The 27,257-nt window shown below is 35.2% G+C and overlaps 2 protein-coding genes across 2 annotated transcripts; both read right to left on the minus strand.

Annotated features, from left to right (window-relative positions):
- Window positions 1–349: 349 nt before the first annotated feature.
- On the minus strand, window positions 350–23,265 carry LOC145660829 (uncharacterized). The gene is made up of 3 exons (XM_081726249.1): window positions 23,218–23,265; window positions 7,538–7,654; window positions 350–844 (listed from the first exon to the last, which is right to left on the minus strand). Exons 1-3 carry the CDS (start codon window positions 23,263–23,265, stop codon window positions 350–352), a joined length of 660 nt encoding a protein of 219 aa, XP_081582375.1.
- Window positions 23,266–25,500: 2,235 nt separating this feature from the next.
- Window positions 25,501–26,748, minus strand: LOC145660830 (uncharacterized). The gene has a single exon (XM_081726250.1). The coding sequence runs from the start codon at window positions 26,746–26,748 to the stop codon at window positions 25,501–25,503; it is 1,248 nt and encodes a 415-aa protein (XP_081582376.1).
- Window positions 26,749–27,257: the final 509 nt, after the last annotated feature.

The following is a 27,257-nucleotide window of genomic DNA, read 5'->3' on the forward strand; positions in this document are numbered from 1 at the left end:
GGAACATCCTATATGATATATCAATATATATTTCTAGCAGTAGAAATTATGTAGCTTAATTTCTACATTAACACCTGATTTAATGGAAAAAGTAAATGAAGTACAACTTCTCATCCTCGAACCAGCGATTAAGGTGTCCTGTTTCTAACACGCATTATTTAGTAGCTTAATTTCTACATTAATACCTAATTTAATGAAAAAAGTGAAGTACAACTTATTCTCCAACCAGCGATTAAGTTTAACTCAGAATCGGATTAAATATTTCATGACAGAAAAGGAAATAATAAATGACAAAATGAGTTGCTATGCCGAAATTTATTCAAATTTTCAGAAGAAAATATATAGAAATCTAGCCTAAGTAAGCTTTGGCTGCAAGAGGTGCAGCGGCGATAGCTGGAGCAGCAGCATATGTAGCAGCAACAGGAGCAGCGGCCGCAAGTGCTGGAATGCCAGCAACAGCAGCTACGGGAGCAGCAGCTATAGCTGGAGCAGCATAAGTAGCTACTGGACCAGCAGCAAGAGCTGGAGCGGCTGCGATGGCTGGAGCAGCAGCAAGAATAGGACGAGCTACTGGAGCAGCAGCAGCGTAAGAGCCTAGTGCGGAAGCGGAAGCATAAGTTGTTAATGGAGCAGCGGCAGCAATGGCTGGTGCAGCAGCGAGAGCTGGAGCAGCAGCAACAGCAGCTACGGGAGCAGCTGCGATAGCTGGAGCGGCAGCAGCGTAGCGAGCGTAGCCGACAGTCGTAAGTGGTGAAGCAAGGGCAGCGTAACCAAGTCCAACAACTCCACGCTTCTCCTTCTTCTCGACGGCAGAAGCGACGGAAAGTGCGACGAGGACGATTGCCTGGAAAGAAAATTGCCAATTGAAAAAGATAAAATGTAACAAAAAGTGAAGTGTGTTGTTAAAGGCTATACTTGTGCTATTTTGTCTCTAGAGTACAGAATGAAGTTTGCAGTTCGTTGCAATTCCAACCTTATTTATTGCAAGAAGATGGAGGGACATTTCTCAGAACAGACTTGAAATGTCAAATTTATAGCGCCGATGGGCAACAATGCCTAGTCTCCATGGTAACTTGTTGATAGCATGATCAGTTACTAGAGCTGTCAGTGGCATGTCATCACAATGTGTCACGATTCGAACTAGTTTGTTCATTACGCGGCTCCGAGGGGGCCTGAAATAGAACTGTCAGGGCTTTTTCCTTTATATTTTTCTTCTGTTAGAAACTGTCAAATCCAGTTAATAGATAGTGGAGCAATATTCTTTTGAAAGTGTAATCTTAACTAAGTTGAATACTGAAACATTACTAATATGCTAAAAGACAAGCATAGTGTATATTCTGTACTAATAACGGAAGCATTTTCAAAATATCCTTAGATAAGTATTTCGGAAACGTAAGTAATATGTGTATTATTATAGTAACACTTCGATGTCATTTCAATGTAATGAATAGATTAATGTCATTTCCATGTAAAGATTAAGGATACACTTATATCTACATATTATCGACAAATATCGATTCTTTCTTGGTCAAAGATTTTGTAAAATTAACTCGTACGTGAATAATAACTTAGAATTATTTGTAACATTTTATGAAGAGTGTAAACAATTGTTAATTTGAAATACGGTGACTGGGTCAAGTCCAACCAATACAGAAAGTTGAGTTGATTTTGAGTTTAACGTCCCATTCAGCAGCAAGACTATATGAGACGGGACCTACTGATTAACATTGAATTCAGACCACATAAGCTTCCGACGGAAATCGAATAAGAGTCTCCCACGCCAAAGGGGCGTACGCTAACCGCTGAGCCACGAAGGAGCTCAATGCAGAAAATGTTTTAAACACATTTTTCTTGTTATTATCAGAAACAGAATACTATTCCTACAGGCACGATCTATTAGAGCCGTTTATCATTCAGATATGCGCTTGCAAATTTCTAGATATGGTGTTCTCCTTCATAACGTGGGGTACACGGTGGCTCAGTTATAGAGGGCCTGCCTTTCGTGAGAAGGGTCCCTGGTTCAATCCCGGCCAAGTAGGTTTCTGGTGAACAACATCATGTCCGTGAGTATACTCTGGGTACTCCATTTTCCTTCAACATTATCATTCCACCATCATTCACTTGATTTAATTATTCGTCACCCCTAGGCTAAAAGCAATACTCATGGGTCGTTAAATTGAAAGATGTTGATTTTCCTTCAGAACGTAGAAGAATGAGAGTGTACACATTAATTGAATGCAAGAAATGAATTTCGTTTCACTGTATGAAACTACGATTGACCTCCAACCTTTGGGATTTCAATAAGGAAATCGGAAGTAATAAATCAACAACGTCCAATTACAAAAAGCTACAAGATCAGAGATGGAATGTGTTCTTCGGACGTTGAATCAATATTTAAAGAAACTATGTCAATTTTGACTATGTAGGAATCAATATTGTAAACAGAATTAGTCCTAGATTTTAGTTCTAGTTGAGAAAAAGACTCATAAAATGCTTTGTGTGGAGTATTGAACTGTATGAGGAAAAAGCGCAAATATTAAGCAAACATTAAAAAAAAAAAGCGACTGAAAGCTTTCAAAATGTGGATGTGGACAAAAATTGAGAGTTGAAATCGAATAAAAGAGCGTATTCGCTGAATAACATGGAGCAGGAGGAAAGAATAACTTTAGATATTACTGGGAAGTAGAAGGGAAACTGGTTGGGACATTAGCTAAGAAGGAACTGTATCATGAGGGACATGCTAGAGGGTATGGTGGCAGGAAAGAGAGGGAGAGGGCGAAGGAGGCTATACTTGATGGACGATATCAAAACAGAAAAGTCGTACGTAAAGACAAAGAGGTTAGCGGAAGACTCTGCAGCATAGAAGCTACTCAGTTGCGGCAAGTGACCTGTTAATAATGGCAGAATACCTATGATGATGATGATGATGGTTTCATTTGAAGAATAAGACCTTAAGGGAAATGTATTCTTTAGATCCTATATCCATACCGAAAAGCCTTTGTCACTTTCTATTACCATTTTAACTCTACGGAAATCAATATTGAGACCGCAATGATAGTGAAAGTGACATCGGTTATGCTATTCACGACTGCAACAGAGGAATATAGTGTGAAGCGGATTATGTTCTTGCGGTATTGAATCCATATGAAAAATGCTATTCGTTCTCTATCATATTTCTCTACTAGGGGAGATTGGGGCTATTTGGGTCAAACTTAAGAAAAAAGGTCACTGCGCATTTAATATGCGCACCAGTACGCTGAACCTACGTTCAGTTGTGAGTTCGTTGGCTAAGGGAAGGTTGTGTATATCTTTGATCTTCAAGTTTCTTATCACTTGCTGTGAATGTGCGACTATTCTGAGCAAGGCGAGTTGCAATACTTCATATTTTGCTCTGATATAAAATTGTGTTTCTATGACATAAGGCGCTGAATCTGTGTAAATGCAAACATTTGTAAAGTTATTACCGTACGCGTAAAACCGAACGTCCACATGTTATAACCGCAAGTTTTGGTGCTCTCCTCTGTTTCGTGTGAAAGTAATACGTTCCTACGTAAGCTTTAGCAAAATGGGGTTATTTGAGTCGAAAGAAATGGGGCTATTTGAGTCAGGTGTAAACTGATGTGAATATATTTAATTTATGAATCTTAATTTTGTATTATGATTCAGCCTCCTATATGGTCATGTATGTAAAACAAAACACTTTATTTTCTTTTTAAATGGTACGGACATACAAACCAAAACATAAATACAACAAGTGGAATAATGAAGACATGGAAAAGGCAGTGAAAAGTGTAACAAAAGGTGATTTGAGTTTGAGTGGAGCTTCACAGCTCTGCAATGTTCCTTTTGAAACTTTGCGAAGAAAAGTGCAGATCGAAAGCTTGAGACTAACTTTGGATGATAATAACGAAATAGTTCAAAATGCAAAACCGAAAGTCATAGGACACCCCACAGTACTGACAAACGAACAGGAGGAAGAGTTGGTGTTGCGAATTATGACTCTTGCGGAAAAGGGACTAGGTTGCACCCCTGAAACGATTCGAAAAGCTGTGCATCGATATGTAACGATAAATCAAATTCCGCATCCTTGGAAAAACAAAGGATTAGCTGGTGAGGATTTAGTTTTCAAGTTTCATGAAAAGACATCCGAACTTATCATTACGAAAGCCTGAGGGACTTTCAAGAGCCCGTGCTGAGGGCGTTAATAAGGAAGCAGTGAGTGCCTTTTTTCAACTGTTGAAATCTGTTTCTTCGACGATTGGTGTCAACACAATGCCACAACGTATATACAACGTGGATGAAACAGGTTTTCCTCTTAACAACAACCCAAGCAAGGTCATTGCCAAGAAGGGGAAAAAAGAGGTGGTTGCTCTCACTGACGTCGAAAGAGGCGAGAATGTCACCGTAATAGTTGCTTGCAACACAGTTGGACAATACATCCCACCATTTGTTATTTTTAAAGGTCAGCGCATGAGAGAAGAATTCATAAACAATCACTGGTTCTCATGTTTCCTTATCAGATAGTGGCTACGTTAATGAAGAACTGTTTGTTAGGTGGCTCGAATTTTTTCCAACAAACAGGGTTGAGGGAAAATGTTTATTAATTTTGGATGGGCATATTTCTCATTGTTCGCTACAAGCTCTGGAATTTTGTGAGCAACATGACATTGAACTTTTGTGCTTGCCGCCTCATAGCACTCATGTATTACAGCCTCTAGATAGAGCACTATTTAAACCTATGAAGACTTTTTATCATCAAGAAGGTACGAAGTACTTTTATAACATCAGTCCATCAGAGCCCGGAAGTTCAGGTGATAATCGAATTACGAAAGCCAGTTTTGGAAAGATATTTAAGAATACATGGGATAGAGCAGCAATTCCATCATATGCTATACAGGGATTCAGTTGTACAGGCATATATCCATACAACCCAGATGCCATTCCTGAAGATAAGTTTCTTCCCGCCAGTTTATTCAACACTACTGAATTTGCAAGCAAAAGAACCGATATCACTTGTACAACTCTCACCTCACCGAAAGATACAAGTTTAAGTTCAACTGCAGGAGTTAAAACAACAGCAGAGATTCCCTCTTCAACTTCAGCATCAGAATCTGAAGAGCGTCCATCAGCAACACCATCATGCTCAACATCGACGTTCTTTCAAATTCTTCGCACTCCTACAAAAAATGTCAAAAGTATCTCCACGAAAAAGAAGCGAACTACTCGCCTACTCACTTCTTCCGAAAATGTGCAACAACTTCGTATGAAACGGAAGTTATCAGTGAAGGGATTTGGCAAAACTGGCTCGAAAACAAAAAGCTTTAAGAAGACAATACTAAACAGACCTATGACCTCAAGTGTTACGTATGCTGCACGTGATAATGATAGTGATCAGAATAAATCCGAGGACAATGTACCATGCTGATTCTGCAATGTGAAATATTACTCTAAAAAATCAGTCGGTAAAGTGAAGTGGATTCGCTGCCAATGTTGTAAACAATGGTACCATGAGATATGTGTTGGAGCTTAAGGAAGAAAACAGTTTGTATGTGGCAAGTGTCTCTCAGTTTCACATTTCTCGATTACTTTCATTGTCTCGTATTTCAGAAGTTTGAGAAACAGTGATTTCTCTGATGTTCGTATAAAAAATAATTATAATTCTCTTAGGTTTCTCTAGCACAAGGTTTGGTTTTTCTCTTACAATACATTTGATTTTAATGTATAGGACTACTAGTTAAACGTGATTTTAAACACAGATGTTATTGTCAGTTCAGTTTTTATTTTAAAAGTTAAATTTGAGCTAAAGTTTTCATTATTAATGTGTGTTATTTTTATTTACTGAAAATTAATGCAGAAAATGTAGAATAGAAAACGATACGACGTTTCTTTTTATGTTATTTTGTCAGAGTTGCCTTTTTTTCTTTGCTTTTACAAATGTTTATTTGAAAACGGATAAGTCAAACTACTCGCAGACGAACCTGTACGTGTACGGTATTATGTAACAGATAAGAAAATAAATAGCCTTGTATTATTTGGACGCTGAAGGAGGTTATTTTTAACTTATTCTTAACATCCTTTCTTAAAGATTTGCTCTACTTATTTTCTTTTCCTTTTGACTTGTGTTTTTACAAGTTATATAGAAAAGGGTATAATTTAATAATATATATGAATACTAATGTGCTTAATGTAAACAATGTTGATACAGTGAAATATCCAAATAGCCCCCTGAGAAACCCAAATAGTCTCGTGATTTTTGGTAATCTCGAATTCTGCCATTTTTATTTTAAATTCGTTTCCTGAATTTCCATGATTTAACAGGTTCTTTATTCTTTAATATGTTTTACGATAATAATGTATGTTGATTATGGTCTAATTATCTAAACTCTAAAGTGCGTCATTTTTTGGAAATTTTGAGTTTTCCCTTACTATACTCAAATAGCCCTGGTCTCCCCTATTGTGTTAGATGTTCAAACTGGGAAGAATAGGTTTTCCATCCTTTGGTTTGAATAAAAGAGTAAAATTTGAGAAGAAGCTATTCTTAGGACGACCAATGTGTATCAGAAAAGCATTTCTCGCTTTTCTTACTGTTTCTGATCTGTGGTAATCAATATTGAAACCGAAAGTAGTTAATTTTTACCAGTTCTCGTTTTAGTAGAAAGATAAAGATGGAAATTGGAATCTATTCTTGCGACGCTGAATCGATTTTAAAACAAAACTGCTCCTTGATTTATCTTACTACTAGTTCTGGTACCTATCCACAAACAGACGATAGGGCATAGCCATTCTGTAAGGTTATTATACTTATGCATCGTGTACGGGTTGCTATCAAAAAGTTTCGAGGCTAGTTTTGTAACACGCGAACAGATGGCAGCGTAAGGCTGCATGCACAGGCGCAAATATTTCCGACCTTCATAAGTCCGTATACCAAGAAACATCGTCCTGTGTACATCAGGAGCTGTGCAACTGATAATATTCTGACCATGGCGTTATCACGTCTCTGATTTCATCATGGACAGCACGTTAAAACAATGAGCGAACGTGAAATTTTACTTGAAACTGGATAAATTTGCCAGTAAGACGCTTAAAATGAATTAGTAAGCGTACGGTAATGTTCCAATGAGTCGTTCGTGGTGTTTTGAGTGGCACGTGCGCTTCAACAGCTAAAGAACATTATTACAAGACATGAGATCCGAGCGAGCTTCATCAAACACAAAACTCGAAAAGTCGAAACCATTCGACAACCTATGCATGACGATTGTCGGAGAACAGTCCACAGCACTGCTGCAATTGTTGGTGTGCCATACGAAACAGTGTAGGTAATCCTCCCGTGTGATTTGAACATGCGCCGAGTTGCTGCCAAAGTCGTCCCCGGGAAGTTTGAACGATTATAAAAGCTAATCATAGAAGAACTCAGAAAAAAGTCCGATTACTGACTAATACAATTTAATAAGAACATCAGAGAATTATTAATATATATTAAGTGGAAAACACAAGAGAATTAGCAATATAAATTTGGAATCGATTTGTTATTACTTACCAGAACCTTCATTTTCGAATAGTAGTTGTTACTGTTGCTGCTAACAATAGCTAACTGCTGAAGAAAATGTGTTTCGTAGGCCTTTTTATAGCACCAAAATCGTGCTTTCTCTTCCGTCTAATAAGCATATCTAAATTTATAATATTACATGTACATTTAATTTTCATTTCATATTTTACTCTATATAACTATTTTATTATTGGCTTAGCTTTGATATGTGTACGCATGTCGTGATTATTAATATTCACATAAATGTTAATCTGCTGATTTTGCAAATAAAATTATGTTTCCTAATGAATAAATAGGTTATTATATTTAAAACAAAGAAATATTAGTACTTTAAAAGCTAAAGTAAGGACGTTTGTGTGAACTAATGTTGATTTCAATGAACGTTTTACAAGATTTTATATTTCTTTTCAGTCACGTTTCGTACTTGAAATAAGTCAATGGAAACAAAGGTGCAAAAGGTACAGAGCATAAATTTTGTATCATGCACGTAGAAAACAAGAAAATATATATATATATATATATATATATATATATATATATATATATATATATATATATATATATATATATATATATATATATATATAGTGTGTGTGTGTGTGTGTCCTTGTATGTAACTTCTGATGCATTGCATTATAATTTATGATGATTGGAGTAGTTTACTAAATTTCCACGGAAAATATTTAAATTTAAATTGGGGGAAAGGATTCAACCCCAAATTCATTTTCAAATTTCAACCTCAAACAGTAAAGATGATTGAGAATCCCCAGGTAAAAATACACCAGATCGAATATTTTTTAACGAAGATTATTATTATTATTATACTGATCTTCCGCAAGTCTTGGGACTACTGTTTTTTTTTTTTTTCTAAATTTTAAATTTGACCCTGGAAATGTTCCTTCCATTCTTCTCGATCTTCAGCTTCCTCTTTTAACTCTCAATATTTTCTTCTATTTCTCAAATCATCGATTCTTCTTCTTCTTATTCCTCCCTTCCCTTCCATTCTTCTTTCTATGGCGGTATGAAGAAGACAATTTCTTCGCAAGTTGTGTCCAATCCAACTGGCCTTTCTACGAAGGATGTTGGCTAGAAGTGTCCTTCTCTCTCCTATCCGTTTTGAAACATCGACGTTTGTTGCTCTCTCTGTCCATTTTGTCTTCTCCATTTTCCACCAACACCACATTTCAAAGCTCTCTAAATATTTCTTCTATAACTTCCGTAGTGCTAAAGAAGTTATTGTTTCGTGTCTGAACCATACAGTCCAATGCTCCATATATAGCACTTGACCAAATTCTTTTTTAGTCCAATATTGAGAATGCTAGTTAAGAGTGATTTCTTTTTTGTTGTTGTTGTTGTTGTTGAATGCTTCGTTCGCTGTGGCAATTCTTGCCCTAATCTCTTTTGTACAGTGAGCGTCTCTCGTCAATATATTTCCCAGATACTTGAAAATATTGATCTTTTCAAATTATTTTTATTCTACTCTGAACCCTAATGGCGCTTTTTGTGGGGATATTCTCATGACTTTTGACTTTCCGATCTTGATTTCCATTCTATGTCGGCCTATTTTCCCAGTGCCAACTATTTTGTCAATCATCGCATGTATTCCTTCGGTTATATTCCACTCCAGGGGAATGAAATAAAGTGAATCTTCAGTTTCAACTGTAAGCAGTATTGCTTGTGGTAAGTTCCACGGAAGATATCATGGAATATTTTTTAAAAATCCGAAGTGATATAGATTCCCCCCCCCTCTTTATTCTTCACTGGTTTTAAGTAATGCAAAGCGAGTGATTGGGAAGTCTCAAAAGAAAATGTAGGTCTTATTACATCGATCTCAAACATAACTTCTTTTTTTTTTTGTTTGAGAAGAAATAGAAGAACATGGGTTTTCATTTTATGTTTTGGTAGTGGAAACATAAATTGAACTGTAAAAGTAATTCGAAGCTGTGATAAGTGGAATTTCCGGAAGAAACTATGTACTATGTTTTGTATATGTCTAACAGTAATTAATACGTGGTCTGTGCAGGAAAATCACATTTGTTTATACTTACATCATGAAATAGATTTTACCCCCTTTTCTTCCACACTCTTCTTGGGTTACAACCCTCCAAAGATAGGGTTATTTCCGAAGGTTGAAAGTAGGTTCACACCTAGTTTAGAAATATAAGTGTAAGTTTTACGGGAGTTAATGTACAAATGGCAATGAGTCAATGGTAGAAGCACACACTAATACAAAAATTGTTGCGTGAGTACCTTAGGATTCTGGAACATGTATCTTTCGATAGAGCACATATTAGATCCTAAGTAATGTCTTGACCCGACTACGGTAGGTCCTATAGTTTTGGAGCTATGGACCTTTAAAGTTCATTTTTCATGTTTTCGGCAGTCTATAACTGCGAAACTAAGCATTTATGCACCCAGGTTGGTCTATACTTTTCGTCTTATTTAGGTGTCAGGAATCACCTCCCAAACGTTGTCGGTGTTATTTTGAAAAACCCTGTATAATAATTTATTGAATATACCTGTATTGCACGCATGCCCGTGACAGAACAATATCACGGATGCATAATATGATTTTTACAATACGTAAAGTTGAAAATTATAGAAGTGTTGCAACTAGCTCTCGTTCTCCCCTAATGATGTTTGACAGCTAATTCGTACTAGACGAGGGGCTGCGGTGGCTCAGTGGTAGAGCGTTCACCTCTGGTGCTTGGGGTCCCGGGTTTGATCCCAGCCCCCGCCAAGTAAACTTTGTGGTGGACAAACACTGTGTGCGTGGATTTTCTCGAGGTTCTCCCGTTTCCTCCCACTTTCTTCATTCCACCATTCCATTCATTTCTCATAATCACCGTCTCCTTTAGGCTAACGGGCATAACCGTGGAACGTAAAACTCAAAGATTTCAGTTTTTCGTACTAGACGACTAACTGTGCTGATTTTGATACCGCTAATAATGTATGAGTCGGTCGACCCTGGCCTTTAAGCACATTTTCGCAAACGGGGCGAATGAGTGAGGGAGGATGATATGTAGTAATAGTTAAGCAGAAGACCTAGGTATTTATTAGTGTTCAATTCATGGTGGTTGGGATCAATTGAGATGAATAGTGAAACTTCCCATAGGATTTAAGTCCAAGTTAAGGAGTAGAGGGAAGAAAAGGAAATGTCATGCAAAAAAGAAATTGAAAACGACCGATATTAATGTCAAATTCGAAGTTTTACGGGTAGCTGACATAAATAGTGGTACTCCTGACATCATTGAAGCCCAAATTAATCCAGAAAGTGAGGGTGAGGTTGGAAGAGGCTGAAGTGTAATAATAGTTAATAACTGATACGTACAAATTTTACGTCCTAATACTCAGTCATAAAAATAGCATTTTACGCTTCATATCCGGCAGCTAGTTTTGCTTTTCGTTACCATATTTGATTGTAATATATAAAAAAGCTTTTAATTTTAAGTAATAATCTTCCTTTGCTGCCGAAAATACTTCGTACACAGTGCATATGAATTGCTATGGAAATATAAATCTGTTTAGCAGTGTTGCATCCCAAGGAGCAAATTAAGAAGAAGCTCTTCAAGAAATATTGAGACTGATTGCTTCTGGGAAGGTCCCGTATGAATGTTAGCTTGTGCAAGTGCGATATTTAAGAAGGGTGGAATTTGATATATATTACCTGTAGAAAGGACTACTGTATATATACTGAATTGTTCATAATGATCCTTTATTTATATCGTGCTTTAGGGGAGCCAGAAGTAATAGAGGCAGTGGCGTATTTAGGGGGGGTTCCGGGCTTAATCCCCCCCGAAATCTTACTTACTATAGTAAAGCATATGAAATATATTGCAGAATGTTCACATTTTCAGGCAAAGCCTCCCCGAAAGTTAGCAAAGTCCCCCCCGAAACAAAATCGTAAATACGTCACTGAATAGAGGTAACAAAATACATAAACAAAAAAAAAAAAAAACATATAGTGTCACTGTTTCTTGTGTTTTGATGTTTTAACAAGTTCAAAAAAGGCAGAGTTACAACAGTGAACCAAAATGGGCCTGGAACATCAGAAAGTATAGTCACAAACACAGCTTTTGTAACTGTTCATGAGTTGGTGGATAAGAGTACGAAAGCATAGTGACACCTTACACATTTGTATTGGGAGCGTCTTTAATATTCTCCACATCGCTAGTATCATATCAACCGGGTCGAAGAAGGAAGCATTTAAGGAGTCGGTTATCACCAGTAACATAGCATTCTTACATCATTATTATCGGGAAAGACAACACTTCCAACATTTAAAAGAGGCGAGTCTGTTCTATAAATACTTTAGATATTATTTGTCACCATCATTGCATTAAGAATTATTGTAGCGCACTGAGGAGACGTATGGTATTTATTGTAACTAATTATCATTGTCAACTAATCGCTGTACAACAATGATTACACATCTCTTGAGCACGGTTGTATAACACTCTAGAACAACGTGATGTGCTGGTTGGGTAGTTTTCCGTCTTGTAATGAGAAATGCAATATGTGATTACTGCAATCAATATCTTTATTTTGTCTATAAAGATATCTGCCGGTAGTCTGATTCATGGCCGGCTTTATACACTATGGAGCTGTAGATTTCATTCTGAAACTGACCCAACCTCCAAAAAGCAATGTGATGACATTTCAAATATAGCTATTTCTATTTCTATTCACCGAACTAGAAAGCATATATATATATATATATATATATATATATATATATATATATATATATATATATATACGTGCAGAGACGGCTTGTGAGGGGAGTTAAGTGGTTAAAATTAAAGTTATACCGCTTGAAACTATCGAAATAAGAGTTATCTAATGTATTCATTCCTGTATACAACAATATTAAAATACTAGGAAAGTTTCCTTCGAGAGTGAGAAAATTTTAATTTTTACCGGTGTAACTTCCCTCACGAGTTGCTTCTGATTACACGTGCCCTGAAAGGTTATGAAATTGAATGCTTGAACTCCGTTTGATTAAATTCTGCGTACGGCACTGTTGTCAGTGTAGACTATGTTTATACATTCACATTTCATGTGAAGCCAAATATTTACATGTTTCTTCATTGACATAATTGAAAGTATACAAATTATTATTGTTCACTCATTCAAGTTATTTTTTCCGCAGTGGCTCAGTGGTAGAGCGTTCATCTCTGGTGCTTAGGGACCCGGGTTCGATCCCAGCCCCCGCCAAGTAAACTTTGTGGTGGATAAACACCGTGTGCGTGGGTTTCCTTGGGGTTCTCTCGTTTCCTCCCACTTTCTTCATTCCACCATTTCATTCATTACTCATCACCGTCTCCTTTAGCCTAACCGGCATAATCGTGGTACGTAAAACTCAAAGATTTCTTTTCATTTGATTTTCAAGTTCTTTTTTTTAAATTCCTAATTTTATGTTTGAAATATGTACAGTTCGTTGACTTTAAACTGAGTAGTAAATATAAAATGAATAAAGTTGAAACCTAGACTTTAAATCAAGAAATAGAGAAGTTGAAATAGTTTTAACGGTAAACGATAATCTTATTTTAACAAAATTTTAGCGTTTTCTTTTTAAGTGATAGGTGTCACCGTTAGAGAAGGACAAATACAGTTAGGGATAAGTAATATTAGAAAAAAACTTATTTGTGAGTACTTCTAATACATACATTAAATTATTTATTAGAGATTTAAGGATTGTTTAGTGTTTCATAGAAACAACGCAATCTTAGACATAATTCCAAATCTTATTTTATTTCTTTATAATAATATTAGCTGAACCTGCGCTCTCTACACAGCGCATCATTTACATATGAGGACGAATCTCCTTGTCATTCTTCACAACACCTGTACATGTCCCTTTACAGAAACAAATGAAGGACGTATTGATAAAAATCGGTAAGGGGTATCATAAAAGGAAGATTGTTTCAATATCTCGCACAGTTTTACAAGATTTGAGCCTACTTTCGGTTTGAGTTTCTTATTTATGTATGATCTGTGCTTTTTTCTTCATGCATGCAATAAGCAAATACATTAAAGACACAATTAAGTATAATGTCAGTGATATATAGTGTTCATTGGGCAAAACACCCCATACAATAAAGATTCATCTTAGACTTGAGAAATGATTATCCTTCGGTTTTCATTATTATTTGCCCATGAAAGAAACGCCGGAAAGATATACTAACCCCATATACAAATGTGAGGTGTTGGAATGTATAATCCATAGGATATGATGCTTTACTTTTCAAAATTTGAAAATTTCCAGTGTACCCCTAAAAATGTAATAAAGAAATAACCAACATTGTTATTAAATGCTCAATTAGAACTGAACAATCTACACAAAATTTGCAATCGATCAGTGAAAACGGCATCTTCATAGAGTTTGTGGTTTCCGAGATATATGATTGTCACAGGAATTGACCATAAGCATATACACGTACACAAATATATAACTTTTCTTGACCACATAAACTTGGCATTTTAGTATATAGATAGTATATTTTCCAAACCCATATTAAGTATCTAACAAATTTTATGGTCTAACGAACCTGCAATTTGAGCGCCATAGAGAGAAAACACTGCAATGTTTTTTTTAAAACCATATTCTGCACCACATAAACTTACCACATTAGAATTCTTCATATTAACTGATTAATATCAAGTTTTACATTTTCTTCCACTCTTCCTCTATTGCCGAAGTTTTTCTTTTCTTTCTTTTCAAAAAACTTTAATAATGACACCTAATGCATCTGTTCTCTCTGTTTTTAGTTTTATTCTTAAAACGATATTTTTCAATCGTTATCCTCTAGTGTAAAATATATCTTTGAATAATAATAATAATAAAGACATGTATACTCAACTGTTAACTTTAAGATGGGATTGGATTGGAGAAGGCTGGCAGAACGTTGTAAACACGTCGTACCCGATTCCGGTGTTGGCTTATATTAACAATTAACAAAAAAAAAAAAAAAAAAAAAGTTCTCCCTGTTTGAGGATTATCCACATTGTATTGTTCTTTGTCTTATTCAGGAATAATTGTCGAGATTTCAACTCTTGTGTGAACCAGACAGGAAACGGTATATAAACAATTCAGCTAGCTTAATTGTAACTTTTTGTAAGTTACCTGTTCACGTTTCAAACTTATGTTGCATGACATTGCCCTTATTTTCTACTTCATTTTGGACAAAAGAGACTTGGGACGAAAATGAGTTAATTATTAATTGACGGTGTATTTAATAACAAACATAGTATTAAATTATTGAAAACATTAGATAGATTATCAGATGATACATATTGTTAAATATCAGATTGTCATCATCAATGTGATGATGATGTGGTCTTCAAACATCAACTTATCTTGATAAGTTGGATGTATGATTGAAAATGGAAATGTTTTTTTTTTTTTTTTTAGATAATTTTACTTTGTTCAGTTGCGTAGTACTCTTTTTAGCAGAAACTAGTGGATTATTTGATACTTAAAAAGATAGACAATTAAATGAATTGAAACTTAATGTCCTATTGCTTCAAAATATACTGCTATTTGTGAAAGCAGTATAGCATTAGGAAGAAGTAACTTAAGTGCGTTCAATATAAGAGAGTTTGTACGGGAGAGCATAAAATAGAAAGTTTACAGTCATGTCTTGGTTCTGTATTAGTTGAATTACAACTAGTGCTCAGTATACTCAAAACTAGGATATTGAAGCTAGGCCAAGACAAGAGAGAATAACAATTACTTTGTCTAGTCAAAACACATTTAATAACACAATGTATGAATTTGAACTGCACTGTATGTTCGATTTGTATGAAGACGGGACATTGGCTCCTGAAAAAGAAAAAAAAAAGCACGACATTAACACATTCATAAAAGTTAATGAATCATTTGCAAAACAATTATTCGGTAGAGTGAAGAAAGTGACTCCTCCATTTGATGTCTTGTATATGTGGTCTTGGTGGACTTTACCATATTTCGTACGTTAATTACACTGAAAAACAAGCTCTGGATATCTGACATGACATTTACTTTTTCTAATGCAATTTGTCATACGGAATTCAAATCTGAAAACCGTTTTGCTCTATCACCTCAGGCCTTTAAGATATCGCCCAACTTTTATATTTCACGCTACACCCATTTTCAAATTCCAACTAGCTGTGCAGAAATAGTATGTGTGCTTATGCGCTGAATAAAGCAGAGGCAAGTTGAATAAATGTTTTCTCCGAAAATAGTTCTTAATATGAACCTATAGGGCACATATTGTGAATTCGTATTCATGTTAACAACGGATATCCAGTATCCGAATTACCACAGGAATAGGGCAAATCCCGCTCTGTGGAACTGGGTGTCTTCCAAAGTGTCTTCAATTTCCCCATGTAGATTTTCTGGGACTTACACTTTATCCCCCTTGTAAAATACTCTTTAATTCGCACCCTGTGGATAGCAGACCTTTATCCGTGTATCAAGCAACATTGGTGATTTAACAAAAAACAAACGCCAGTATTTATTTTATCTCTTTGTGTAACAACTTGAAGTGGAACTACGGAAATTTAAACTACTGTGGTGACAACAATAGTCACGGTCCTGGCGACGAACTTAACTAGCAGTGAAGTTGGATCCCGTGAAAATTGAATACTACAGATGTCGTAAAGGCACGTACCACTAAAATATGTTCCTTCTTATTTCACTGCCAGTGCATGAAAGTTAAAACAAAATCTGAAGCTGTATACAGTAGCGTAGCTAGAATATTTTCAGGGGGGGGACAACGTAGGGCCCAACAAAATGTTGAGGGGGCCATCTCCAATGAATGAAAAACTTGATTCACATAGATTATATATATATATATATATATATATATATATATATATATATATATATATATATATATATATATATATATATTGCGTGTGTGTGTGTTCAAGATAAATGTTTCCATCTTTGTTCATGATTTTACTATTTTCAAAACAGCTAAAATATAAGAATTTACTACCTCAAACAACTAGGGCACATTTATACAATTGATTTCCATTCTAATATAAGTAGTTACTTAATCACGGCGTTTAAAATAGGTGTGGCTGATTGATTTAGGGAACAAAGTGCCTCGTTGAAATTTGCACTTATATCATGATGCTAGTTATTTTAGGAATTTGCTCATTACATACGAAGGCAGAGCTACCAGAACTTTAGCTGTACTTTCGAATCAAGCTGATATGCATACCGCTATGTTAAGTTCTCACAAACAGACTAGTGGAAACTCCATTAAAAGTAAACTGAACTTACTCTGTTTATTGTAATGATTTTCCTTACTCTCACAACAAAGAAAAACATTTAATATAACCTTCAAACACTTGTATAAACTATACACTTTCGTTACCTTTCTAAAACTTTTAATAAACAAGTATTATTACGTGACAAAGCAAATTATTTTTTGTTGTGTTAAACGGTAGAACGAACAGTATTATTTCAGAAAAGGTGGAAGATTTATAAATTTCAAAAACAGCAAGTTGTCTATATTTTGTCTTGTTAAAATAGCTAATTTCACTTGTGTGCTTGACAGCTGTAACACATAGAAGCATTAATCAATACCAGTTTGAAACAGTTTACATTACAAAAAAGTATGTAGTTTACTTAGGTAGTTAATAAAACTGCTTATGAATACAAAAACAAAAGTATGATCAGCGGTAGGACAATGACTTCCGATTCGGAAGATAATGTGATCGATGATCCCTCGTGGGCAAATATTTCGACTTAGGAGTTTACCAAGATTCTTTCTTAGTTCACTAGCGAAATGTTTATGGCCCAATTGACTCATTTCCATCATTTCTATTTTCTGAGCCTCGGATGTTTCAAAGTCTTAAAATAAATTCAAATGTAGTTGAAGTAACTTAACGTTACTATCCTGTAGTCGATGCTAAATTAATATTGTTAGTTTTGAGATTGGATATGAATGCACAGCATTAAGTAGGAAGCTTATATCCTGTTCAAAATTCACGTCACCACTGATTTACTGTTCTGCATAATTCCCACAATGTAATTTTCTCGGAGATGGTTAACCATATTTTGACGAAGAACATATATAAATCTGCGATAAAATTTGGTATTTAGTGACTGAACTCACTGAATGGGGTCTTTATAGATCAGTTCCCCAAAGTTCTGATATATCTCTGATTACTAAATATATGATAAGATAACGGGATGACACAACCTGGCCACGGGAGTAACTACCACTTTTACACAAAATAACATTACTGCCGCGACCAAGTTGTATCATCTCGGTATCTTACCTGATGCTTAGTAATCAGGAGATTGCAACACTGGCTCAGTGATAAATTTTTGAATTTCTATATGAAGTAGCATTTCAGGGATTAAACTACAGTTGAAATTTTTAAAGTAAAATACTTCTGAACGATTTATTTACAAAGAATCACTGAATTTTATTACATTTCCCCAGGCTTTAGTTAGTAGTATCGGTCCATCAAGCGCTGACTCTGTTTACCTGGAGGCCGCTAGTATCGCTTGTTAACACTGTACCAGAAGGATTCTACAGAATTGCTAATGGCCAAGAGCGTTAGGAAAGTAGATATACTAAAGACAAGGCTAGAAGGGGGAACCAGTATCGGTAGCAAATAGTACTTGTTCGTAGTATTCAGCATCTAATTTTTCTCAAACGATCAGTATGCGAACAAGAGAGAATGATTATTTCACAAGTAATAAAAACTTCTGCTCTCTTCTTTTATTGTTAATTAAACAAGATGCTTTGATGCTCTATATTAAGATGCTTTGAAAATAACAATAATGCCAAATTATTTAATGGATGCTATGAATTTGTTCTATGTCGTCATAATACACAAATTAAAATAAGTAATTTACGAAAACTTCTTTCGACCAATGCAAGTGTAATGTTTTTCTGCAGTGTATGTTATTTTAAAGTAAGCATCTCATATTTTTATGACTTTCAACATTGAAGCGAATGAGAATGCAGACTGATTTGGTTTTTCTTTCTGGTTCTTTGTCCAAAACAAAGGAGATAACTAGATAAGGGACAGAGGTTAAAAGGAATGTTCAAGTAGTGAGGTCAATGCATAAGCACCCCACAGATTTCAGTGAATTAGATCTTGCTGAACTACAAGCAAAAACGGGTAAAGATATTTTATTCGGAACTCAGACTATTGCAACATACGATATTCTGCAGTTGGTAATTCTGTTGTCGAGAGACGTTTTGGTAGTAGTTTCATTTGTAGCAACGACCCACTCACCGTTTGTCGACCTATAGCAATATCACTGTGTAGGGCGGCCGCTAGGGGGGGCCAAGAATTTGAACAAGGGGGCCTGGCCCCCCTTGGTCCTCCCTTAGCTTCGCCACTGGCTGTATAGCAGAAAAACAACTGTCTCTATAACGTCATTGTGTTTGCTTCTTCTTCAGCGGAAATTTGTCATTATTCTTTGTAAGAATTGAGTGAAACTTTTTCACCCAAGTTTTACATTGTTGCCAATTCATCACAAAAGAAACAACCAAGCGCTGGTAACAAAGCACTAAATTTGTATGTTTTCTGTATTGTATGTTGTAAAGAAATATAGTTTTCTCACTAGCTGTATTGAGACATTTCATTAACGCATACGTAAAGCATTTAAAATTATGTGGATGGTGTGAAACATGGGAGAAAGTTGCAAGAATTTAAAAACACAATTTATGCTATACTTAGATGAAAAGGAAGACCAGCAAATATTTTTCTTACGCAATGTTGTCATCCTGTGTTAAATCATGCTTTTAGATGGAATAAGAGCTGAGTTTCATACTTCCTATACATTAATAGTATCAAAGTGTGTTGCTATATTTTAGAACAGTTTACATTCGTTTTGTTGTTGGATAACGTGAGTATACAAGCCACGCAGGTGGTAATTTTTAATTGCAGAAAATCTAGGTTTCTAAAAATGTTTTTACATGGGTTGAATTGTGCAGGCAGAGCCATCCAGCGTCAAATTTATTCTTATATATATATAGGTTGGAATTATTTGCATTGCGTTTTTTAGTTGGAATATGGGCACAGCTCATACTTCTATATATGTACGGTACATAAATGTCTTTCTATATTTAAGAACATTTTACGTTCCTTTTGGTGGTAAACAAGCTAACAGGTGACCATTTTTAACCGCAGGAAATTTCGGTTTGTGAGAAATTCGGGATGAGTTGTGCAGACAGAGCAATCCGGCTTCAAATTTATACTTTTTAAAGTATTTTTACTTAGGCTGGAAACCGACCTTTGCATTCGTGGAATACGGGTACAGTATAGGCATATTTTACTATATTTCATAACATTTCACATAATTTTTAGTTATATAAGTTGAATAATCACGTTTAATTAATGAAAAAGTAGGATTTGTGAAAAATGCTAACACCTACGGTGTTTTATGCAGTCAGTCAACCAAACAGCTTCAAAACTATTCTTTCTAAACTTTGTTTCTTATTTAGGCTGAATTTCAATCAAACATTTCCTTGTGTATATTTTTTGTATTCATTGAAAAATACTGTCATGATCGCGTTACTATAATTTCATTTGTTTCTTTTCATTTTCAGTGATAGTTGATATTATGGCGTCCAGAGGTTGCACAAATTCACCAGATTTATTTTGCTACGTGTGCGGCTATTTCATGGACAAATCTCATCGGAAGATTTATACACCATTTCTGAAGAAAGCATATGAACTATACTTTGATTCCAAGGTGGATGGTGGAAAGTCATGAGCACCACAGTACATCTGTTTGTCCTGTGCATGCAACTTGCACGGCTGGATAAAGAAAGCAAAGAAGAATAACCATCTGGCATTCGGAGTTCCTAAGATGTGGCGTGAGTCAAAAGACCACATCACGGACTGTTATTTTTGTTTGGCAAACGTCGCTGGATTCTCCTACAAAACTCGTGTATCTGTAAAATATCCAGACCAGTTCTACATGACCCTCTCACTCTTCCAATACCAATACCACCTGAAGAATACACAGCTGAAGAAGAAATGTGAGAGGAAAATTCTCTTTCATCTTCTAGTAACGGTTCATACTCTGACTACCAACCTGAGGAAGCTATTCATTTAATAAATAATGGTGAACTTCGAGACCCTGTACGGGACCTGGCACTAACAAAAGGTCAAGGTGAACTGCTCGGTTCACGTCTTAAAGAATATGGTTTGCTTGCACCGGATACAGTGACTTATCGCTTTAGGCATATACAAAAGGAACTCAAGAAGTTCTTTACAGTGAGTAACAATATTTGCTACTGTACGGACGTTAAGGGTCTTATGTCAAGTCTAGGGGTGGAACACAAAACTGAAGAATGGCGACTATTCATAGACTCTTCGAAGACAAGTTTGAAGGCAGTGTTGTTACATAATGGAAATAGGTATGCGTCAGTGCCTGTTGGATATTCTGCAGACTTAAAAGAGACATATGAAACCATGTCGCTATTCTTGAAAAAATACGCTATACTGAGTACAATTGGCGAATCTGTGGGAATTTAAAAGTAATCACTATTCTAATGGGAATGCAGACAGGGTTCACCAAGTACTGCTGCTTCTTCTGCGAGTGGAATAGCAGAGATAGGAAACATAATTATATAAAGAAGAATTGGCCGATCAGAGATAGAATGCAGCCAAGAAGCAAAAACATCCTTCGTGCTCCGTTGGTTGAGCGTGACAAAGTTATCATGCCACCGCTCCACATAAAACTGGGGCTCATGGAAAAATTTCGTGAAGGCACTAGACACCGAACCAGATGTTTCTCAGTACCTGTGCAGCAAGTTTCCGGAGTTAAGTTAGGCGAAAGTGAAAGAAGGTTTGTTCATAGGTCCACAAATTAGAAAGATCATGGCTGACAGCAACTTTCAAGACTTGCTAAGTGATACTGAAAGAGATGCATGGGTGGCATTGAAGTTAGTAGTAGTAAATTTCCTTAGACATTATAAATAAGATGACTATGTGAATGTTGTGCAGAAGGGAATTAGTGCGTATAAACTGCTTGGTTGCAACGCGTCTCTCAAAATTCATCTCCTCGACTCACACCTTGACTTTTTCCCCGAGAACGTAGGTTCAGTCAGCGATAAACTTGGAGAACGATTCCATCAGGACATCTCTGTGATGGAGTCACACTACCAGGGTCGATGGAGTGCAGCGATTCTAGTTGACTACTGTTGGACACTTCAGCGGGAGATGCCAAATGCTCATCACAAGCGCAAGTCTAAAGCTAAGCAATTCAAACCATAAACTAAAAAAGGCATTCAGAATGTATGTATTTTATAATATATGTGTATATTTGTATATTTTATGTGTATTATGCCTTTAAAAGAACGTTACAATATATTTATGTTACATGCGACGTATTTACAATATTTATTTAGGTAAGGCCACGTTTTTACGCGCTGCAGGTAGCAATTAGTGTTCTAGTAAAACTAAAGTTTGTGAGTTATTTGCATTGATAAAATATTAAAAATTTATAGATGATGATATCCCTATATCTCAAAAACTTTGGGTGATAGAGATATAGGGCTTTCATATTTGAAATCAACACGCTGGGATTGTCTTAGAACGCGTGTTGGATACTCAGATATCCGCTGAAAATTTATTTTCGTTTTTCAGTGTTATTTCACATTCAAGCGGTTTCAACTTATCTTTGTGGACTGGACGTTTCCTATACGTTCTTCTAACAGTAAGAGCGCACTTTCGTTGGTTTCCGTAGACTCAGATCCAAAAACCTATCATGTTACAATAGGTGGAAAGAGATAGTTGTGTTTCTTGACATACTCGATTCCATTCTCTCATTGACTTAAATGACTACCGCATACCCGTTAGAGAAATACCGTTGAGCCGAAGATGCAAGCATGCATTTTCTAACTGTATAGTGTCCGAATTTAATGTAGGAATGAACCACATTTTTTTCGAATATTAAGGTCACACGAAGGTCCTTAATAGTTTCCGGCCTACAAAGATTTACCCCATCAATATTATAGTCATTATTTATATATTTTTATTTTCTAGTAAATGCGATGGTTTTGCATTTATTTATGTTTAGACTAAATTTATTCACGTGGCACCAGTATTTTACATTTTCCAAATCTGCCTGGAGGTTTATAGTCTTCTAGTGATTTAATTTGAGCATATAATTTTAAGTCATCTGCAAAGAGTAAAGCATGTACTTTCGTAACGTGCTTGGTTAAGTAATTAATAGTTATGAGAAATAACAAAGGTCCAAGGTCTGATCCTTGCCGAACTCCCGATGAAGCATTGAAATTGTTGGAAATATGGCCTTTGTAAGCTACAGGTTGTTTACAATCACGTAACTATGATATGAAAAGCACTAGTGCTTGTTTAAAGACATTCATAAGACCTGTTTTTTCAAGTAAAATGTCATGGTTAACTAAATCGAACGCCTTTTAAAATCTGTATAGATTACATCCACCTGCCCTCCTTTGTCAAGTCCTGATGCTATGTAGTTTGTTATAATCGCCAAATTAGTTGTGGTGGATCAATTCTTGAGAAATCCGTGTTGGTTTACAGAGATTCTAGAACTAATGTGATTAAGTAAGCGATTGCATATTATATATTTCATAAATTTTGAAGAATGAAGATAGAATAGCAATTGGTCTGAAACTTTCTATATTTTTAGTGTTGTTATATTTTGTAATAGGACATACCACACCTTCTTTCCACATATCTGGATAAACATTATATTTTACGGACATGTTTATAAGAATATGAATAGGATGTTTTATAATATCAATAGATCCCTTTATTATTTAGTGTGGGATACCATCAGAGCCACATACTGTCAGCGATTTGAACCTTTTATGGCATTTTGGATTTAAGCATTGTTATTTCGGTAATTTGGAAAGTGTCGAGTGATATACTTGTAGATTCGTACGACATTAGAGCTTCAACGTTTAGGTTTATAATTGTAAACAGACTTAAAATAATGTAAAAAGCCTCTGCAATATCCCTGTTGCACTGTAGACTTTCGCCATTAAGCATTAGGGGACCACTCGTCAAAGGTCTTGTTTTATATTCGATAAAATTCCAAAAGTTTGTTGGATCATCTGCTTTGCAATTCTCGGAGTCAAGTACAAGAACTTCATATGCTGCCGCAATTTTGGACTCCAACTCCCTCCTTAAATTACAGAATTTCTTGCGTTAATATGAATTATTATCTATTGCAGTCTTCCATCTTTTCTAATGGTACCATTTCTCCTTAATTTTTCGAACTGTTTCTAAGTTATACCAGACGAGAAAGATTTTATTATTGTGATTCTTTTTAGTTGGAATGCATTGTTCAAATGGGTGATCAATTAATTTATAAAACAGTTTTCAGCTTTATTTACGCCATTTAAATATTAAAGGCAATTCCATTTTACTTTTGAAAGTTCTAGATACAGTTTATTATAATCTACTTTCTTGAAATTAAAACGAGATGATCTATTGTTCACTCTTTGTTTTGGAAAACATTTAACTGAAAGCGTGATGGCTAAGGGAGATGGTGATTGTCTATAGGGATTAGTGGAAGTATTCACGGTTTACTTCAATTTTGCCTGTATTTGAGTATTAGATCTAGTGTACGGTAATTGCTGTTTTGTATGTTATTATGCATAGTTAAATTATATAGTGACATGAAATTGAGGAGGCTTTTGCACTTAGTTGAGGAATAAGTGAAATCAAACATAGAGTTGTTTATTTCCGAGAGATTGAAGTCCCCAATACATAGAATAGAGCTTCCTACTGCACAATTATTTTCAATGAAATGATGGAAGTTTTGTAACGTGATTACAATCACCCGTCTCGCTTAGCCTAAAGAACATAATCGTGGGACGTTAAACTCAAAGATTTCATTTCACTTCATTTGAAGTAGACGATAGCAAACTAGCACGGATAATATTTTTTACATGCCATCGTATATGTATGTATATTATATGCGGCGATGTCTATATTTTGACAAATTTCATCGGTCTATATTACTAATCACGGGTCCAAGCAAAGCATCAAGTTTCAAAGCATATATATATATATATATATATCAACTGGTGCTGCGTAATACAGATATTAATTTTTTGTTACGAGCAATATCAAACGCTCTTTGTTACTCAATATAGTCCTTTGTACTTATGATTTGTTAGAATCATTTTGTGAATATATACTAAGGGAAAATTGTCTTCGGTAGTAAATGTTCTCACGATAATCCAATATTTCAGTAAATTAATCATATTGTTCAACATCGAAATATAAAATATTATTGGTATTTGCTTCACTTACGTATTCATTCACCAAAATATATAAAGATATTTCAAACCAAAATATTATAAACATTGATTCACATGCAAAGGAATATTATATCAATTTATTATAACACTTTTCTTCACTGATACTTAATAGCAACAAAAATTGGATATGATCTAAACAGTGTGTTCATGTTGAGGAAAAGTACGACCTACTCATATTGAACACCATGTACACTAATATTAGGCACACATAAGCATTCTCTGAAATTTGATTCATATAGCGATACGTATAATTATTAATCATATCTCACGTTTTCATTTATAAACAATTCACACTCTCACAACGTCACTTTAAACACAGAAATGTTATCCATTTAACAACTAAAGCGCTGACTGCTTAGCCCCGTATAATAGTCCAATATGTCACTCGCTCTTTTTGTGGTATTTTATTACAGAATTCCCTCAATTTTAATCTTATATAACAATAATACAAAGCTCGACATCCATAAAATTTGTGTAATAAAGCTACTCGTTTCGAATTTAAAGAGTTTTGAACGTTTTCATTTAGATTATGAAATATTGAATTCAATTCTCAAGAACGATTAAAATATTCAATATTTAATCTATTATAACAATAAAGTTCAGCCTCCTTCTTCAAGCTGTCTAGCTCACACGACTCGATTTCCGTTGGACAGTCTTCTAATTATTTTTTCAACTCTCAATTTTTCTACAACACTTAATAACTAACTCTAATACGAAAGTTATAAATCCACATATAAGGCCAATCCCTAGTAAACAAAACGCACCGATCAAGCTGTCCAGAGTAATAGGTTTATTTACACCTTCCTCAAAGTACTTAAGTTCCACTCTTTGCAATATATTTTTGTGTAAATAATGAGAAGAAATGTCTCTCCACATAAGAAATAAGCCAGCTTCAAAACACAAAGCAATAATACGCTGGAAGGGACGGGTAAACATTGAACCTTTCCTCAAGTAAAAGGCTAAAGGACTAGAGAATATCTTTTGAGAACCAGTGTGAAACAGTGGTTTCCCAAATCGATCTACGTATACATGAGAAAAATATTTCTCTTCCACAATATTTATGGGAAATACAAAATCTCTTCTCTTCACCGCTCTTTCAAACGCATGAGTAAAATTGTTATCAATTATCCACTTTTCATGTAATCTCTTAAGTTCATTAAGACTGCTATAACTAAAAATATCACGAATAGTGGAATAACCACCAAAACATAGCCCAGAATTTACTACATCTTCGGTGCTTTCAATAAAAGGGTATATTTTGGGTTTGGTTAGAAACCCGAAGAAAGACGCTTGGTAACCTGTGTTTATTACTAATGACATCAACACCCATACGACAAAAAATAATCTAATAGCCAATTTAGATGGAACGATAGGCACAGATATTCCTAAAAGGAGAGAAAGTATATATAACGATGGATTAATATAATTCAGGCTTTCATCGCCTACGTGTAGAGCATTTATTGAATTCATGGATAAAGCCACTACACTAAAAGTTACTATCACAGTGATCCAAAGCACAGGTTGCAACGGAAAAATCAAATTCATCCATCGAGGGTATTCAGAAGGCAAAGGAGAAACCCAGGCAAGAGAGTAATAATCCCTTGACAAGATTAGATCGAAATATCTACTTACTAAAGCAATTGGTCGTAAATACTTGAATACTGCGTCTGTTTTTCCTGATAGTAACTCCCCTAAATCTCCAGTAATAGTATTATTAGGGAAAATAAATCCAGCATCTCGTTCTGCTGTAAATATATCATTCATTATGCACGAAAATTTCATTTTTGACTGTAGAATCTTAATAATTTCTGCAATAAGGCCAGCATAAATAATTTGTCCATTATCTTCCTGACCAAGAAACATTTGTGGGTTTAAAGACGATGAAAACCTAACTGGACACATATTCAAATTGTTCATTTTGTCTGGAAACAGGTCATGTGGATAGAGGAATTTTGTTTCGTTCCATATGTTTAAGATAATAAGAGAAGATATTGTTCTGCAGTATGAGGAAAAAGGATTATACGTGAATACAGATACTAGTTTTTGCTCATTCGCAGTTACAGAACGTCCAACATTGTGATCCTTAAATGGAATAACTATTATCGAATCTGTGAAATGAAGTTGCAATAGTATACTGAATACAATTTGAATATCTTCTAAAGTGTATTTGATGTCATACCTGACTATAATACACTTCCTTGGAGGATTCCAATACCAGAAGTTGTACGATGTTTGCATGGTTCGTATGAAGGTGGATGTGTTCCTGATGAAGAATATATAGTCTGCAACACCTTTATACTGTAGCATCATAAACATTGCCAGTTTCCGGAGTGAATGCTGATTTAGTGTCGCTATATATACTTTTAGATGAGACATTCCATTATCTTCATCAAATGCATCTTGAAATGTGTTATTTGAGATCTCAT

The sequence above is a fragment of the Thermobia domestica genome, chromosome 9 (assembly GCF_964235325.1).
Source record: "Thermobia domestica chromosome 9, izTheDome1.hap1.1, whole genome shotgun sequence".
NCBI classification, from domain to species: Eukaryota; Metazoa; Arthropoda; class Insecta; order Zygentoma; family Lepismatidae; genus Thermobia; species Thermobia domestica.